At 34.0% G+C, this 18,468-nt stretch overlaps 1 protein-coding gene across 1 annotated transcript in view; it reads right to left on the reverse strand.

Moving 5' to 3' along the window:
- Positions 1 to 18,468, reverse strand: part of LOC150094525 (transformer-2 protein homolog beta-like) — a 154,089-nt gene that overhangs the window by 94,909 nt on the left and 40,712 nt on the right. Inside the window, exon 3 of the mRNA XM_090412234.1 lies at positions 14,485 to 14,562. Within this exon, the coding sequence (XP_090268360.1) occupies positions 14,485 to 14,562 (78 nt within the window). The remainder of the gene's footprint in view (positions 1 to 14,484; positions 14,563 to 18,468) is intronic.

Below are 18,468 nucleotides of genomic sequence, written 5' to 3' on the forward strand. Positions count from 1 at the left end.
AGATGACTGGTATTAGAGGTTCGGTGTAGTGGTGGAGACGCAAAGTTGTACAATGGGTGTCCTCCCATGATGAGTCGGACTCCTTAGAGGTGTCACGAATAATAATAATAATTTTGCCACTCAAAATAATTTAACAATACTTTATATCCTCATAAGCCATCAAGAAAGTGGACATGGATTTCATCTAATGATTCTGTGCACGATTTAATTGATTATCTACTTATTCGGACAAACACAAAACATCAGTTAACCTTCCTAAGACTATCTTTTCTCAAGAGCTGATACTGGCAGTGACCACAACATGGTAATTGCCAACTTGAATCTAAAATTAAAACAAACCAAAAACAAAGAAGATATAGTGTTGAGAAGTTGGAATCACCTCATATCAGAGAACAATATAAATCCCACATTACTAATTCCTTGAATACTGTCCTAGCAGAATTTATAAGTAATGAATAGAATAATAATGAATCTTGATAATGAATGCAAACTATTTTAGAAGCAGCTGATACCATAATGGAAAAATCTCGCAGGAGAATCAAACCCTGGATCAGAATACATTTTATAACTATGTGATCCAAGGAGAACCTTAAAATCCACTATAAACAAGGATGACGACGATAGCAGGGAAAAATACAAAGCACTAAACAACATAATAAGAAACAAAATTAAAACAGCTAAGATCAATCAGATTCTGAATGACTGCAGAAAGTCCAAAGAGAAACAACTCTAGAAGAGTTTTCCAAGTGATAAGGAGATTAAAAAAATCCTTCACTAACATAAATTGGTCAATTGAGGATGAAAATGGCAAGCTTTTGAATGGAAAGCATGAAATCTTGCAGCTTAATAATCAAAACATAATAAAAAAAACAAAAACCTATCATACTAGTTGTTAAAAGAGACATGCACATTATACATACAATATACATTTTAAATAACAGCTTCAAACAATAAGAGAAAACTAAATATAATTTATTACTCCTGTGTATTTCGCTCAATGAACTTCTTTTAGAGAGAAGACAGAAAAACTGGTAACAACATTTAAATGCTGAATACGAGAACAGTCATACAGCATGCATATCATGTGTCTTGGTCGCAGCATCAGAGACATGAGCCATAATTAATTAATTTAAAAGTAATAAATACAATTATTAAAAAATTATAAACAATTAAACGTTTTGTGAAATGACTGCTGTTAAGTTTATAATTTTTTAATATTTGTATTTATTATTTTTAAATTAATTATAGATCTATTCCTATGTCTCTGAACTCTAATAGTGTTTCCTCCTATTGAACAGCTGCGGCTGAGACACATGACATTATATGCAGGCTGTATGACTTATTGTGTTCAGAATTTAAATGCTGTTAGTTTTTCTGTCTTCCCTGAAAGAAACTCATATATTGAGTGAAATATATAGGAATAAGAAATTATATTTAATTTTATATTGTTTGTATAATGGCTTCACACATATTAAAACCTATCATAGATGCTCTGCTCAAAATTTGTGAAGATGTGTGTGGAACAATGAATCATGACCAAGATTGGTGATGTCTTATGATTCCTATTCCTAAAAAAGGGAATAGTACAAAATGTAGCAATTACACAATTATCAGGTTAATGTCATCCAAGCAAAATTTTCCTAAAACTCATACTCTATAGATTTGAGAGGAAAATAGAAAGTATACTTTCAGAGAACCAAGCAGAATTCTGTAAAAACAAGAGCACAATAGATTATTCATTTATAATATATCTCACTGGACAAAAATATACTGAACACATTCAAATACTAATGTCACAATTTTATAGATGTACAGAAGGCTTCAATTCTGTATGGCATGAGTTACTGTAGAGAAAACTGAACCAGTATGGAATAGATAATAAAATAGTATGCCTATTCAAGACTTGACAATTCCTCAGAAATGCTAATACAAATTGGCAACTACAACAAGCCCTTCAAAATGGAAAGAGGTGCGGTTCGGCAATGCTTTTTATCTTTTCCTTTAGTGTTATAGGGTGATCTGCATTAATTTCAATAAAATTATGAAGACTACAACAGTATTAGGAATAATTAGTTTAATTTCCCAATGTTTCAACCTTCATATTAAGGTCATCATCTGGAGTACACACATATATACAAAGACAAGCTATATTACATTTCAAACAGTATGCCAAAGTGACAATGATTCTATCAACCATTATAAGATATATGCAAATATAGTTTAGAAAATGGTTAAGAAGGATTGTGGAAGGGAAGCTTGGTGAAGAAAAAACTGCATTCAGGCCAAATAGAGGCTGTCGGGATCAGATTTTAACTTTATGACAAATAGTTGAGAAAGAATGAAAATATAACAAAGATCTGCATTTAAGTTTTGTAGATCTGGAAAAGGCATATGACAAGGTGATAAGGGAAATCTACACAAAATGCTGCAGTTAGAATTGAAGAAAGTACGAGAAGATGGTTCGATGTTAATTCTGGTGTCATATAAGGACGTACAATTATCTCCTCTATTATTCGTTATCTATGCGGATCACGTTATGAAGGAAAGTGGCATTAAACCTGATATCAAAATTGATGTCATATATCAGATGTTAATGTAAGCTCTTTGCTTAATGCAGATGTTATATTCATCATTCGCATAAAGCCTGCAAGATTCCCTAACTAAATTGAATAACTGTTGTAACAGATTCAGTATAAAGATCAGCAATAACAACACACAGACAATGAAAATATCAACTGCATTGTGAATGGAGAACCTACAGAACAAGTGAAACCTTTCAACTACTTAGGCACGATTTTTAGTGAAGATGGTAAATTAAATATGGAAATAGACAACAGGATCAACAAAGCTGGTATGGTAGGAAGTCAACTGAATAAATTTATATGGAATAAGAGAGAAATTAGCCAAAACACTAAATTAGTTGTATACAAGGCAGTGTTTAAACCAATTTTAACTTATGGATCTGAGAGCTGAGTTAGAAGTAAAACACTTGACCAAAGACTAGAGACTGCAGATATGAGTCCTGAGAAAGATTAGGGGCATGAACAGGTGACAGCAATGGCAATATATCAAAAACGAGGATATTAAGAAAGAATTTGATGTTGTCATCATCCAGGAATGCATTAGCAGAGCTAATCTCAGGTGGTATGGAACTTAAACAGAATTAGAGAGGAAAGATTAGCAAAACAAGTGTTCTCCGCCAGGTTAGTAAGAAAAAGACCAAGATATAGGCGGATTGATACAGTAAAGAATACATTAGAAGATCTGATAATATTGGAGTCTTGACAGGTAACAGATTGATAAAATTGTAGATAGGAAATTTGTAATGATGTGAGTTTTTCATAGAGTGCTATCATAGCCTGTACACCCCTTTAGGTTACATGTCAAGAATTTGATGATGAATACTGTATACTTCAGGGTGGGCCAGTGCAGGAAATGGATCCTTGGATGAGTTAAATAAGTTTAATTTTGCAGGAGATTTAAAGGTGCCATTATGGTTTTATTTCTGTGGTATTCTCTTTATCTGATTTCCTCTTTAATATATGGAATGGCTACAGTTTTATTCTAATCTAGTTTTAGTTTTTTTTAAGTGGGGTCTTGTGAAGAATTTTGTTGATAGTATTTTTGCTGTAGCAATTTTTCAGGAAGGTATTATGGATAACTTTTAATTCATGTTTAAGTGCTTGTTCACTGGAGCAAATCTTCAAAGCCCTGGTGGTGGTAAGAGTTTATGTGTATATATTGACCAGTATGTGTAGGTTTACGTTAAACAATGAAAGAAAGACTGCTGGAGGGAAGATGTGAAGTGTGTGATAAGTGTATCTAGAAAAGGAAGTGTGTTCTCACTTTCAATTTAATTGTATGCATTTGTGTTGTTTGTTTAGTTAGAAAAGCATGTAATTGTCTGGCAGCCATGAGATCAGATAACAAAAATATTGTCAATGTAATTGACTGGCATTTTTAAAATGTTGCAGAGATGGCAATCTTATTCCCAACTGCTTCACAAGCTGAAAATGAAATTCACTTGAACAAAGACACTCAGAATATATAACCGTATGGAGAAAGCGATGCTCAGAGAGCAGATTCAAATTACTCACAAAATCTTAGCAACTGCTCAAAATCAGGTTCTAAATTTAAAATTGGAACTTTTAAGTTAAATCCAGATATTTGGGATATCCTTCACAGGATTACTGCCAACTCAGCTAAACATATCCTGGAAACAAATAAAGTAAAACTTAGAGCCAAATTTCTTAGACTTAAAAATCGGCAATATTTAAATAGCCAACAGACAAATTTAAATTTATCATCATTGAATGAAAACAGCCAACTATAAGCCAGTGATAACAGGAACAGACAACTACCAACAAGAGAGGATAACAACCAACCAGAATTAAATGATAACAGGAGCCACCAACTGCTTTCAATGAACAATGATGTTAATAACCTTTCTAGCCACCCTCTGAACAATGATGAACTCTCACTATTTAGTAAAGGCTTAAACTTTGCTGTGGCACCCAGGGCTGTTAATAAATTCGATTTTATATACCATATTGAGAGAAGAATACGTTTTCTGCTAACCACCATAGCTGATAAAATACGATTAGAAACCTCGAACATTTTAAATAATACTAAAGCAATAACTACCAACCTAACCAAATCTGAATTGGCAGCTTTGACATCTTTAAAAGCAAGCCAGGACATTTAATCACTAGAGCTGATAAAGGCAGTGCCATGGTTATTTTAAACTGAACAACTTACCTAGAAAAAATGAATCAATTAGTCTCAGTCAACAGCCTCTATCAACTTGTGAACTATAACTCAACTAATCAGATTAAAAAGGAAAACAGAAGAATTACTTAAAGCAGTCACATCCAGTCCCAAGGTACAGTCAAAAAACTACTTCTGACTAATCTTGTTTCCCGCGAATTCATGATTTGCTCACGATTCGCAAGCACAATGTGCCAGTTCAGCTGATAGTTGAAGTTAGACAGGTTCAATTATTATCTAGCCAAGAAACTAACATCAACACTCAAGGAGTTAGTAGGTCATTCTCCCTCCTATATTAAAAAGTAACACTTTGTAAACAAAATTAAAGACATCACACTAGAAAAAAGTGATTATTATTATTATGAACTCATAATAGTTCATAATATTATTAATATTATGAACTATTATGAATTATTATTATTATCCCTTGCAAGGAGTTTCGAGGACTCAGAGGGTAGGCACCTATTTCTACAGCTCTCTGTCTCCACCACAATTACCAACCATACCGAACCACCAATACCATCATCATCTATGCCAAAGGCATCTACTGACCACCACTAGTATGTTTTTGTCTGTAAATTGTGTGTTCTGAAGGCCGCTTTGTCTTATACAGGATGAAAAACCTGAGTTTCTGGGAGAAAAATCTCTGCTACCTCCGTATGAGATCGGCAAACTCAAATTCAACTGAAAAAAACACATATAAAGATTCCTCTCGTGATGACGAGAATCAAACTCAGGCCTTTTCCAATCGAAGGTCGCAATGTACCATCATTCTTCCGATTGAACTACGGAGGCACTTATTATATTAGTCAGTTTTGATGTCTCTGCCCTTTTCACAAATGTCTCAATCCTTCTTTTAGAGGACAAATTCCTGCCTAATGTCACAGCACTCTTTGCCCATGTACTCCATTCTGGCTATTTTGTGTGGCAAAGTACTTTTTACCTGAAGAAAGAAGGCACAGTGCATTGGATCACCATCCTCTTCCTCCACCCCAATAGTTAATTTTGAGTCATGTACTCTAGATTCGTTTACTTTAAAACCCAAAGTCTGGCTTAGATACCTTGGCAATATTTTTTATCTGGTCCCATGGCCACCAGACATTATACAATTTGCTCAGCCACCTAAACAAACAACACAAATGCATACAATTCACAATAGAGATTGCAAGTCAGAACATGCTTCCTTTTCTGGATACACTTGTCACACATCTTCCTTCTGGCTGTCTTTCTTTCACTGTTCACCAGAAGCCTACACACACACTGGCCAATATATACACAAACTCCTACCACCACCCAACACAAAAACTAGGTGTCATTAACACACTAAAAAACAGGGCTTTGAAGATCTGCTATAGTGAACAAGCATTTAAAGATGAATTAAAGTTATCAGCAATACCTTCCTAAAAATGGCTACAGCCAAAATACTATCAACAAAGTTCTTCATGAGACTCCACTTAAAAACAAAAATAAACTAGATTACAATAAAATCTTAACCATTTCACACATTAAAGAGATATCAGATAAAATAAACAGAATATTACAGAAATACAAAAAGCTGCCTTTAAACTTCCTGCAAAATCAAAGAACTTACTCAATTCATCCAAGATTCACTCTCTCCACTGGTCCACCTTGGAGTATACCATATTCAATGCATCTGTTATTTTCCCTATATAAGTGAAACAGGATGCACAATTCCTGTCTGAAAAAAGGAACATAAATGGCACATTAAATTCATGGTAAATCTATAGTAAATCTGGCCTTTCTGATCATGCTCTCAATACTCTACATGCAACTGACTGGAGAAAAGCACCTGCTGTTTACATCACACCAAAACGTGGTGTAAGCGTAAATTTAAAGAGGCCTACGAAATCCTTATCAAAACCTAATCTTAACAATAACGGGAGTCAAAAAATCCCAAGGATATTTAAACTCCCAATGATAAGGAAATATTAAGAAGAATAGAAATTGCTAGATCAACCTTCATTAGCATGAAAAGCATTCTGACCTCAAGGGAAATTCACACAAATACAAGAATTAAGCTGCCCAAATGCTATTGCTGTGTCCCAATTTACGATTTTTATTCTATCTAGTTATTTCCCCTTTATCTATGTTCAACTATTATCTATGCACGAGATATCACCAAAAAATTTACTAATACTTAAGTTATTTCTCCCCTTAGTATCCCTAATATTTGTATTATGCTGCGCCTTTTGGGATATTTAGTTTGAGATATCATATACAAAAACAAGGAGAAAGAACTAAAATATGTCAGAAAATGTAACTATGTTGCAGTCGTGACACTTTATCTCATTTCTTAACACATTAATTTCCCGTGTGATTAGGTTCGTAATTTTTCAAGTGGTACATTGGACAACTGTTTCAGACATTTGAATTTCAGACAACTGTTTTATCATTGGACAAAAGGTTTATTAAATTCCTTAACATGGTACAATTCAAATATCAGTTATTACTCAATTCAATGCTATACTAAATATTTACAAACTGACATTAGCTTATCATAAATAATTAAGCTATGATCCTATAATGGGTATTACGATCATGTCACCATACACATTCAACACATAAATTCATTTGACATGGACATATAAGATTAATTCACACTATTTAACTATCCAAATTTAAGTAGATTAACTAAACCATTTACTGCACTGACACATAACTATGACATTTAAACTTTCTTATACAATATATTAGACATGCAAAATTCTCAGGACACTTAATTACTCATATAATATTAACATTAGTAAGCTTACTTTCATTATATTCTGTCATATACTAAAGTCCTAGTATTGTTTTCTTGGTCACTTCAACAGTTCAGTATTAGAATAATGATAACTAATACAGACGAATCTTAGTTAACACGAGATATATTTTACAGTACCTTTCTTTCTTGAAATTTCCATATGGGCCTCTACCTTTTTCTGATCGAACTATGTTGGTATAATCTCTCCGATAATCTGTTTCTCCTACGTTACTTTTGGAATTGAACTATGCTTACGTGGTCTTAACCTCTCATAACTTAGGACACACTTTGAATCATCTATATAACGGCTATACAACTCACAACGTGGACATCGATTTCTTTACTTCTTTCCCTTTCTCATAGTTGACACTGGAGTTGAAACACAAAGAATATGCTTTCTTTTCTTTGACTATATGGCATTCCTCACTTCTTACATAGGAAGTACGGAATCGAAATCCTGCTCACTTTCGTTTCCGTGTTGTGGCGACTGAGTTATAACCCCTATCTCACCACTCAGGAAAACACCGTGAAATCCATATGAAAGAGCTCGCGAAGAACTCTCCTGGAACAGAACCAAAACCAAGAGTCTCCTCAGGTCCAAAAAGCCTAAAAACGTCTCAAAAACCAAAAAACCTCGGGGGGGGGGGAGAGTCCAACCCTTTTATACCTGCTCTCCTAACAGCACCTTTCTTTAACTTCTTTTCTCCGCCCCCTACTTGATTTTTCTTCACCGACCAATTAGGGTGGCGTTTTTCTGCCAAACGTCCTTTGGTCGGCGAGCCCGTAACGATGACTCAATCCGGGAATTGGCACTGAGCGATAGTCTGTTGTTTTTCTTTTGCTAGCCTCTAACTTAATCCCCTTTTCAAACTTTCTCTATGAATTTACTTAATATTTTAATCTCTAGCCTCTCACATACCATCTCTTATGACTAATCCTTTTCTATCTTATTTATTAAATTTTCTCTTTTATATCATATTACAACATTAATATATTCTTTCTTTTTGTTAGTTAGTTCAACAAACACCTTTATATTTTATATATTTTATTGGATGCAAGAATATTTCTTTTTCTTTTGAATAATTCTTCTATTATCTTTCATGCAGGGTTTTTAATTTATTTATTCTTCATGTTACACCATGATAGCTGAGAATTCTACATTCTTAAGATACCAGGTGTAACACTACGTATGGTCAACACTGCTATATGGAGCATAAACCTGGACAATATCAAAATATTGTGAAAATAAACTAAAAGCTTTTGAGCTGTGGATCCTCAGAAGAATTCTTTAAGTCCCATGGACTGCCAAAAAAACTAATTTAGAAATATTAGAGATGATTGGAGAAGATAGGACTCTGTTGAAAACCATTAAGAAAAGGAAAACCACCTACCTTGGTCACATACTCAGGCATGAATCCCTACAAAATACACTTCTAGAAGGAATGATACAAGGAAAAAGAAGAATACGAAGAAAAAGAAAAGATTGGATTGGAAATATTAAAGACTAACCTTTTTGTCCTATGAAGAATGTAAAAGAGAAGCACAAAACCGTACATGTAAAGTTCCCATATTCCCATAATGCATCACACATATCCTTATGGACATGTATAATGCTATGCATTATGCGATACTAAGGCAATTGATATGAAGTCATTAGCCTCAATATAGAAGTAGCCAAGTAACTTAATGTGCAAACTTTGTTTGCTCACACTTAGATAAAGGATGAAACCAAGAATATAATTTCTTGGCATCTTTAATTTATAATATCTTTATAATTAATCTTGTCTGAATGAAATATTATAAATTCTCCCAAATTGCCTTGTCGGTGTCCTATGCCAGTGTCACTAAAATTTCATAAGGACCACAGGTACTGAAAGTCTGGGAAACACTGATCTATACTATCAACTACTGAGCATAAAAGATGTTACATGAATTTGGGGGGTTTAATACATTTCATGGGTTCACATAAGTTTTGAGCATAATGATTTCTTTAGGCCATTAGATGTAGTTTTAAACAATTTAAGAAAAATTTTTTTCTTAACTTGTTTAAAACCAAGTTACATCTAATGGTCAGTCAGATGAGTGTTGATGCTCTGACCATAAAGAAAAAACACAACTGTTATCTCATGCCTATACGATCTACAGATAAAACATGCTGGCTCAGACGTCGCCCAGATGAACAAGGTTGCAATACTAACCGAGTGATCAGGGTTGGATCGAAAAGTATGATACTGAAAGGAAACAAACTGAAACTAACAGAACTGTTATCAGTAGGAACATGGAATGTATGGACACTTTGGATGTGATATACTAGCACTGGTGGAGATGCGATGGATATCATCAGGAGAGATAAATGGATGTGAAGCCATGTGGTCAGACATGACACCAAGCATGAAGCAGGAGTTCGTTTCCTTCTTAACAAAAAAGCTGCAAAGGCACTGTTAGGCTACAAACCAGTCAATGATAGTAGTAACAAGATTTTAAGCAAAACCATTTAATATATCAATAGTCCAGATACATGCACCCAAATCTGACAACATAGATGAAGATATTGACTAATTCTACAAAGATCTGACAGAGACAATAGAAACAATACCAAAGCAAGATGTACTAATTATTGAAGAGGATTGGAATGCCAAAGTTGGAATAGATAATGATAGTTGGGAAAGTGTCATGGGAAAATATGGTTTTGAAGAAAGAAATGAACGAGGGGAAAAAATGTTAGAATTTGCTGTGGACCATGAGATGATGATCTGTAACACAAGATTCCAGCAAAAGGAATGTAGAAAATGGATGTGGCGATCAAATGATGGGAAAGCCAAGAACATGATTGATATGATTATGATTAAAAGAAGATGAATAACATCAGTACAACAGTGTCTTTTTCAAGGAGCAGATCACAGTTTAGTGATTGCAAACATCAAGTTGAAATCAAAAAGAAAATATAAACCCCATCATCAGAAACGAAGAGACACAGCAAGAATAAGCAGAAATAGGAAGAAGGTACAGAGCAGTGTTAGAAGAGAAACTTACAAGTGTGGACAAAGAAGAAATTCAAATCTAAGACTGAAAGGAGTAATGAAGGCAACAAAAGACGCAGTTGAAGAAACAGTACCAGAAGAAGAGATCAAGAAGAAGTGGATTAGACAAGAAAGACTGAAGTTAATACAGGAGAAGAGAATGTTGAAGATAAGAAAGAATACATCAGAACAAATAGAGGAGCAATATAGAAGAAAGTGTAATGAGGTGAAAAAAACAGTCACAATGGATAAGATGAAATGGTTAGAAGCCCAATGCAAGGAAATAAGCTAGAATGTAAAAATTATAGAAGAATTACTTTGACAAGTCACCTTGGTAAGGTAATAATGATGATATTGACAGAAGAAAGATTGCGAACACAACTGGAAGCATAACTTGCAGACAAGCAAGCAAACAGATTTAGGAAAGACAGAAGCACAATTCAACAGATTTTGACAATGTGGGTAATAGTAGAGAAAGCCAGGAGAAAAAACAAAAACATATATATACCTGCTTTGTTGATTTTCAGAAAGCATTTGACAATATCGACCAGAAAGTGACATTGCTAATGTCACTTTCTGAGTCAGTAGTGTTAGAATCCTATGGAATTGATAGAAAACAGCTATATTAAGAGATGTTTATAAGAATGCAGTTGCAGCAAATAGGTGATCATTTGGAGAAATGGTTTAGAACAAGCAGAGATACTAGATGGGGGGCGGGGGGGCAATATCACCAAGCATTTTCATCACACATTTAGAAAGAACAATGGATAAAATGAAGGAAGGCGCAAAAGGAAATCTGTACATGGGATGAGAATTAGCAATCTGAGGTTTGCAGATGACATTGTTGTCATTGAAGAAGACGAAAGAGAACTACAAAAAACACCGAAACTGTTAAATGAGGAAGGCAAGAGATTTGGACGTTATGAACTTGGAAAAAACAAAGATAATGGTATTTGGTGAGAAGAACACGAAACAAAAGATACAAGTGGATGGAACTGATATAGAAAATGTAGAACAATTCAAATATTTGGGAAGTAAAATGACAATTTTAAAGTGATCAGCCTGCAAACAAAACTAAGAGTGCTGGTCACATGCATCTTTAGCATGTTTCCAGCTAAAGCAGTGTACTGTATGGATCTGAAACAGGGGTAATAAATAAGGGATCAAGAAAAAGAATTTTGGCATTTGAAAGAACTTGTTACAGGAAGATTCTAAGAATAGGATGGTTACAGAAAATCACAAACGAAGAGATCTATTGAACGATACAACCAAAGGAAAATCTAATGCAGAAGATTATAAAAAGGAAGCTGCAATTAGTTGGACACATCTGCGGAATGAGTGAGGACCGGAAGATAAAGACATTCATGTTTGGTATGTATGGATGGTGTTATCAGAAGATAGACCATACAGAGAATGGATAGACAACATAAAGGACTGATGTGGAATGGATATACAGAAACTACGACACTGTGCATTGGACAAAGAAAGGTGGAAGAAGATAGTGAGGGAGGCATCGGACACCAACTGGCAGTGAGCCCATGGTTCATGATGATACAATGAGTATCTTAATCTATCATCTGGTAGATAGAATCTTTTAGAAGATCATGTATGCTTTCTTATATTCTGTTTAATTCTTCACAACAGTAGCAGCTTTGGTGTTACAAAACAATAAAAAGAAGATTATTTATGACAGCTGATAAAAGTTTTGCTACTGTTGAGATCTCTCGGTAAAATCAATTTCTATAGCACATTTTATTCGTGGGCTAAGAGTTAAATGATCTGAAAATCTTGCTCTAGAAATCAAACAAGCCACTTCAGGCTTCCGAGTAAGTGCTATGGTGGTCACACATCAGACAATGAAATATATCTATCACCTTGAAACATTCACAAACACCCGTATCATATTGCTGATTATATTTGCTCTTCTCACTTCACTGTTGTCATACCAATACTGGAATGAATTCTCAACTGTGTCGAAAGGCTCATGTGTTCATTGCACATGTGGACTGGATTTTAATGGTACAGATGCAAACGCAGATTGATAAGAAAATAACTATTTATTGACTTAATTGCTAATATTTCGCTGGTATTCTATCCAGCATTTTCAGAGCACAGAAACAAAGTTTGTTACAATAGCGAAACAACTGCAGTCGGGTGTAACAGTGGGACTAGTATGAACAATTGTAGCATGCAACACAAAGACTAAAGTCCTAATTAGGTGCCATCTAAATAGGGAAAAAAAAAAAAATTCTCTCCTTTATCATATCTATGAGTCTATGAAGTGCCCTGTTCATGTAATCGACACTACTATGGACAGACAGGAAGAACTGTGGATATCCGCCTCAAGTGAACATAAAAAATATATCCGGCACTTTCGCTATGGCAAGTCGAGTCTAGCAGACCATGCTTTGGATACCCCCACACACGCAAGATCAATTGGAAAAAAACAAAAGTGCTGCACAGAAGTTTTTACAAGTCAGAGAGGTTGTTCCTGGAATCAACAGAAGCCTTGAAACATACTCAAAACCTCAACAAGTATGGATGTATAAATCTACCAAAGATTTGGGAGGCAGTCATCTTAAGACCAAATTAATACCTGCTTTCTCTCTCTCTCTTTTTTTTTCCAACTTAGATGGGGCCTAATTAGGACTTTAGTCTTTGTGTTGCACGCTACAATTGCTCATACTAGTCCCACTGTTACACCGGATTTCGGTTGTCTCGCTACTGTAACAAACTTTGTTTGCATGCTCTGAAGATGCTGGATAGAATACCAGCAAAATATTAGCAATTAAGTCAATAAATCGTTATTTTCTTATCAATCTATGTTCGCATCTATACCGTTAAAATCCAATCAACAATACTGGAATGAAATTTTTTTTTTTTTTGAAGTGTATTTGCTATTCTGTTTCGTATGCCTTTGGCATTTTTCATCCTGAATGCTAAGCATGGGCATCTGGTGAACTGAACTAATAAGTGCTGACCATGAATGAATGAACCAATTCTGCAAACAACATCTGCCAGATATAAAAATAGTCAAAAATTAATTTTTGACTATTTTGAAATATAGGAAATAGGATCCTTAACATTAAACACTTACACACTAGCAATCAGAAATCAATAAACATATCAAATAATTTTGCTGCTGTTTTAAATAAAGTGAGATTTTTAAAATATTTAGAATATTATTTAGTACTATGACTGAACTTAAGGGTGAGATGATCCAGTTCCCTTTAAAACATGATATTTTTTTAACTTAAGGTCTCTATTAAGTGAGGTAGTGGTCTAATACTAAGTAAAAAAAAAATCATATAAGCCCCCAGACTTTCACAAACATCCATGCCAAGGAGATGAGCCACAGGCATGGCAGTTGGAGGGCAAATATACCATTAATCTGACAAATCAGGATGATGGAATGGAGACAATGTTTAAAAATAAATATTTTATTTGAGTATTATGGGTTGGACTAAGATACAAATTCATCAGTGCTGTTTTGATTCTTACATGTTTGTTCATGTTGAAGATTGGAGAAAACATACACACTCAGAGATAATAATTAACAATGAGATTTATTTAGCTAAGAAATTACAATGCCAATATTTCTAGTGTGATGAGATCTAAAACAATGTTATTTGGGAGACATGAAAACTAACATGAGATCAAAGTTTGTCTTGTTGGATAGATAATAAATTAGCCTAGTCTGGTCCTGAATGCATTAATTTTATCAATAACAGTAAATCATGATGTCAAAAAATTTCAAATTTAAATATTTTCATTAATGCTGTTTCAGTACACATCATGTCAACTAAAGCAGCATTAACAAAGTATTTAAAAATAACTTGTTTTATCTGAAAAAAAATCTAGTCTTAACTGATTAAATATATATTCATAACTGAATTAGATAATTCAATAAAAGTAACAAAATTTCATACTCACTATCTGCGGCTGTGTTTTGGGCTACGTGAATGAGATCTGTAATAATGCTTTTTGTGTTTTCGGGAATGGGAATGGCTTCTGTAAAAAAAATTAACAATAAATCGTACATATAATCCTGAAGGTTAATAAAATATATTATACTATATGAAGAAATTTCATACCGGTAACAAACAATAATTCATAAATTAATGTGTATTCTTGCATGTTCATTCATGTTGAAGATTGGAGAAAACATACACACTCTCAGAGATAATAATTAACAATGAGATTTATTTAGCTAAGAAATTACAATGCCAATATTTCTAGTGTGATGAGATCTAAAACAACATGTTATTTGGGAGACATGAAAACTAACATCAGGCATTTCACAACGCAATGTACAAGTAATTCAATTTTGGCTGAATAGACTTTATTAAGCTGAGAATCTTCTGAAACCATCTTAATTTTTGTTTAGATGAAAAACCTACAAAGGGGTAGGGGGAGAGTGCAGGTATATAACAGATAAGCAGGATGGTCATCTTAACACAGTGCAATGAAATTCACTGCTTACTTAAAGATAATAAACTACAATACTTGACAAGAAATGATATCCTTGTTTTAATCCCTTGCCCAAGCATAAACAATTACCTCAATATCCCATAATGAAAAGTAGACTAGTTGCAATGATAATTTACACACAAATTGTTTGCTGATGCTTGAGTAAAAGATTAAATCAGCAATATAAATTTCTTGTCAAGTATAATATACTTTGTAACCAAACAAAACACTTTCTACGACTATCTCTGATCCACAGTATTTCAATCATATGGTAATACACCATTACTTATACATATGAAAAATATATGATGTGCACTAATTTAACCTTATCATCTTCTTGTGTCTAGCTTAAAACTAATCTGGGCAGTGACCGTTCCCATAATGTTTTTGCATTATGGGATACTAAAGCAACTGTTGTATAGTCAACAGCCTCTATATGCAAAACTTTACTTTAGACAAGCATAAGCAAACTGTTTGCTCATGCTTGAGTGAAGGATTAAAAAAGAATTTCTTGTCAAGTATAACACACTTTCTAACCAAGCAAAAACTTTCTACAATCACTAAAAGCTGTACTAGCAGCGTGTTGGATGGAGAGCACATATGCTTACCACTCAATCAACCAGGCCAGCAATGATATATTTTCATTTTTTGCTAGTAAATCAATATCAGATTCCAATTGTTCATTTTACTAATTTCCTCATTTCTGCATTTTGTTTACTTTATTTCATCCATCAAAATAAGGTGGGACTACATAAGTCACTTTATCTAATTCCTTCAGTTATTTTAATTTCTTTAGTATGTCCCTGTTCTGTATGTAAAGAAAATTATTGTCTTGTAATATTATTCTTATAGTATTTAATAATTTCTGTAAAAAATTTCAAATTTATTACTTTTTTTAAATCCTTTATGTTCCTCGCATAATTATCACATTTCCAATTATTTTATACATAATTTAACGTGCAAAGCAAATTAATTTCTCTGTGGCTCTATGGATTTGTCCTGTATTCTTTGAAAATCAATACTATTAGGCTCTTTCACCAGCCATTTGAGCCTCTGTAGCTCAGATGAAGTCCCTCAATTCCCATCCATAATGTGAGGACCTTCATCTAGTCTCTTTCAATTTAACAAATTGAAGGAATTTGTTAAAGGTGAGTTAGCTGGTCTCTCTCAAACAGAAGTAGAGGGTTTTTACACCCAGAAACTAGAGTTTTTTGTCCCTCTGAATAGGCAAACTGGCCTGTGAACACATACACAGATCTAGTCACAAAATGCATACTAATCCCTCATTACGAGGGTTCAACCAATCCTAAGCAACAGTTGAGGATAGGGGAATCCCACACAAATAAATAAATAGCAATTTGATATTTTTCATTCTTCAAATACTGTACATAGAATATCATATTCCTTTGTTAATTGTTTTCCACTCCACATTTGAATATCTCATTGAGTATCTTATCTAATCCAGCTGATTTTCTACTTTTTATTCTTGTGAGTTTTTTCTTTTTTACTCAATATTTTTTGCAATATTGTTTTCTGAAAAAAAAAAGTTTTTTGTTATTTCAAAATTTATGTTACCTTTTTTATAAACATCTTTATTCTTTTCTCTCTCCCTCTCTGCGTGCGTGTGTGTGTCTGTGAGAGAGAGAGAGAGAGAGAGATGACAATGACGAAAGTAATCATTCCATTTATCAGATCCAATCCAATATTTGCTAATTTTAAACTTTCATTTATTTCTTTTCAGTTTGAATTATTCTTCAGATCATCCTTGAATATCTAAATACAGGCAGCCTTCGGTTTACGCCTCAGTTCCGTTCCTGAAAAACAGGCGTAAAACAAACCCAATTTTAATGGGAGGTATGAAGTTATGTCCTGCGCAGTCAAAAAATATGCACATGTAGTATGTGTAACATTATTATATTTAAAGCTTTGATAATATATACATATATATTTGTTAAAATAAAATTATTAATAACAAAAACAAAACAAAATTATATACAAAAAATATGAAACTTCAAAAAGATATTACATATTTCTATGTTGAAGTTCCTGGTTTCAGATGACCTGCATTTTTTTAAAAAAAGTACCCAGTGTTAACTACCTAGATTTTCTTTTTCTTTCTTTAAGACGTTCAGTGTTGGGTCGAATAGATGCGATTACACTCCTTTTTATGTTCACACTCCGTTCCCAATCGTGGTCCATTTCACAGAGTTCATCAGTCAATGTCTCTATGCCTGCAAGGATACACTGTAAATCGGCCGTTTTCATATCTCTCAGAGGACCTTCTTAGTTTTCTTTCTCCTCCTTTGCATGTTGACTTAACTGATCGGCTAATAAGTCTTCATTGGAAAACAGTTTATCATGGCTCTCTAAGACTTCTGTCACATCTTCAGCTGTAATATCGTACAATCCCACCTCTCGTGCAAGCTTGGTAACATCTTCAATAACATTCTCCTCTTGCTCTAATTCCTCAGTGTCGTGCATAAATGCTGGAACAAGTTTTCGCCATGCTCCTTTTAAACATTTTGCTGACACGTCGTTCCAAGCTGCCTTGATGTTGTTATTGCCCTTCAAAATATCGAATGACTGCCAATAGTCTTTAATAGTTTTTCCTGAAGTGTCCAAGACTCTTACCATTTCCATAAATGTTATATGGAGGTAATAGGCTTTGAAGATTGATATAATCCCCTGATTCATCGGTTGCAAAAGTGATGTTGTGTTTGGGGTATAAACAATCTTGACATCCAATGGTGTTCTTACTTCAGCAAGGTTTTGAGGATGTCCATGGACATTATCCAAGAGAAGCAATGCCTTGGCTGGCGAATCATTTTCTTCACAGAAGCAAAGCACGGTAGCACAAAAATAATTTGTGTACCAATCTATAAAAATGTCTTTTGTAACCCAAGCTTTCTTGTTCCATTTCCAATAGACTGGCAACATGGCTTTTAGACCCTTGAAGGCACGTGGTGTCTGTGAATGGTACACCAACAATGGTTTAAGCTTCAAAGTTCCGGAGACATTTGCACCCAAGTCTATCTTTTGCAGCTTTAAAACCTGGAGCGGAAAGTTCTTCACAGGAAATGAAGGTGCATGATGGCAATTTTTTTCAGTAGAGCCCAGTTTCATCAAAATTAAAAATGAAATCAGGATGATAACTTCCTTGTTCTACACAGTCTTGAAATTCTTTAGGAAAAGCAAAAGCTGCCACATCTGCACTTGCCGCCTCACCACATAATTTGACATTTACTTCAAGACTTAAATCTCATGAACCAACCTTTGCTTCCTAAATATGTTTCTTCGCCTCCATCTGTCTTTTTAAGATCCTCAAAAATTATTTTTGCTTTCTCAGTTATAACAGCCTGCGTCAGAGGAATGTTTTTCTGATTCAAGTCATCCACCCATAATGATAATAATTTTTCCATTTTTTCATGAAGTTTACCCCTGTTATAA

The sequence above is a fragment of the Typopeltis vanoorti genome, chromosome 22, assembly GCF_054136105.1.
Source record: "Typopeltis vanoorti isolate ZY-2024b chromosome 22, IOZ_Tvanoo_1.0, whole genome shotgun sequence".
Classification (NCBI taxonomy): Eukaryota; Metazoa; Arthropoda; class Arachnida; order Uropygi; family Thelyphonidae; genus Typopeltis; species Typopeltis vanoorti.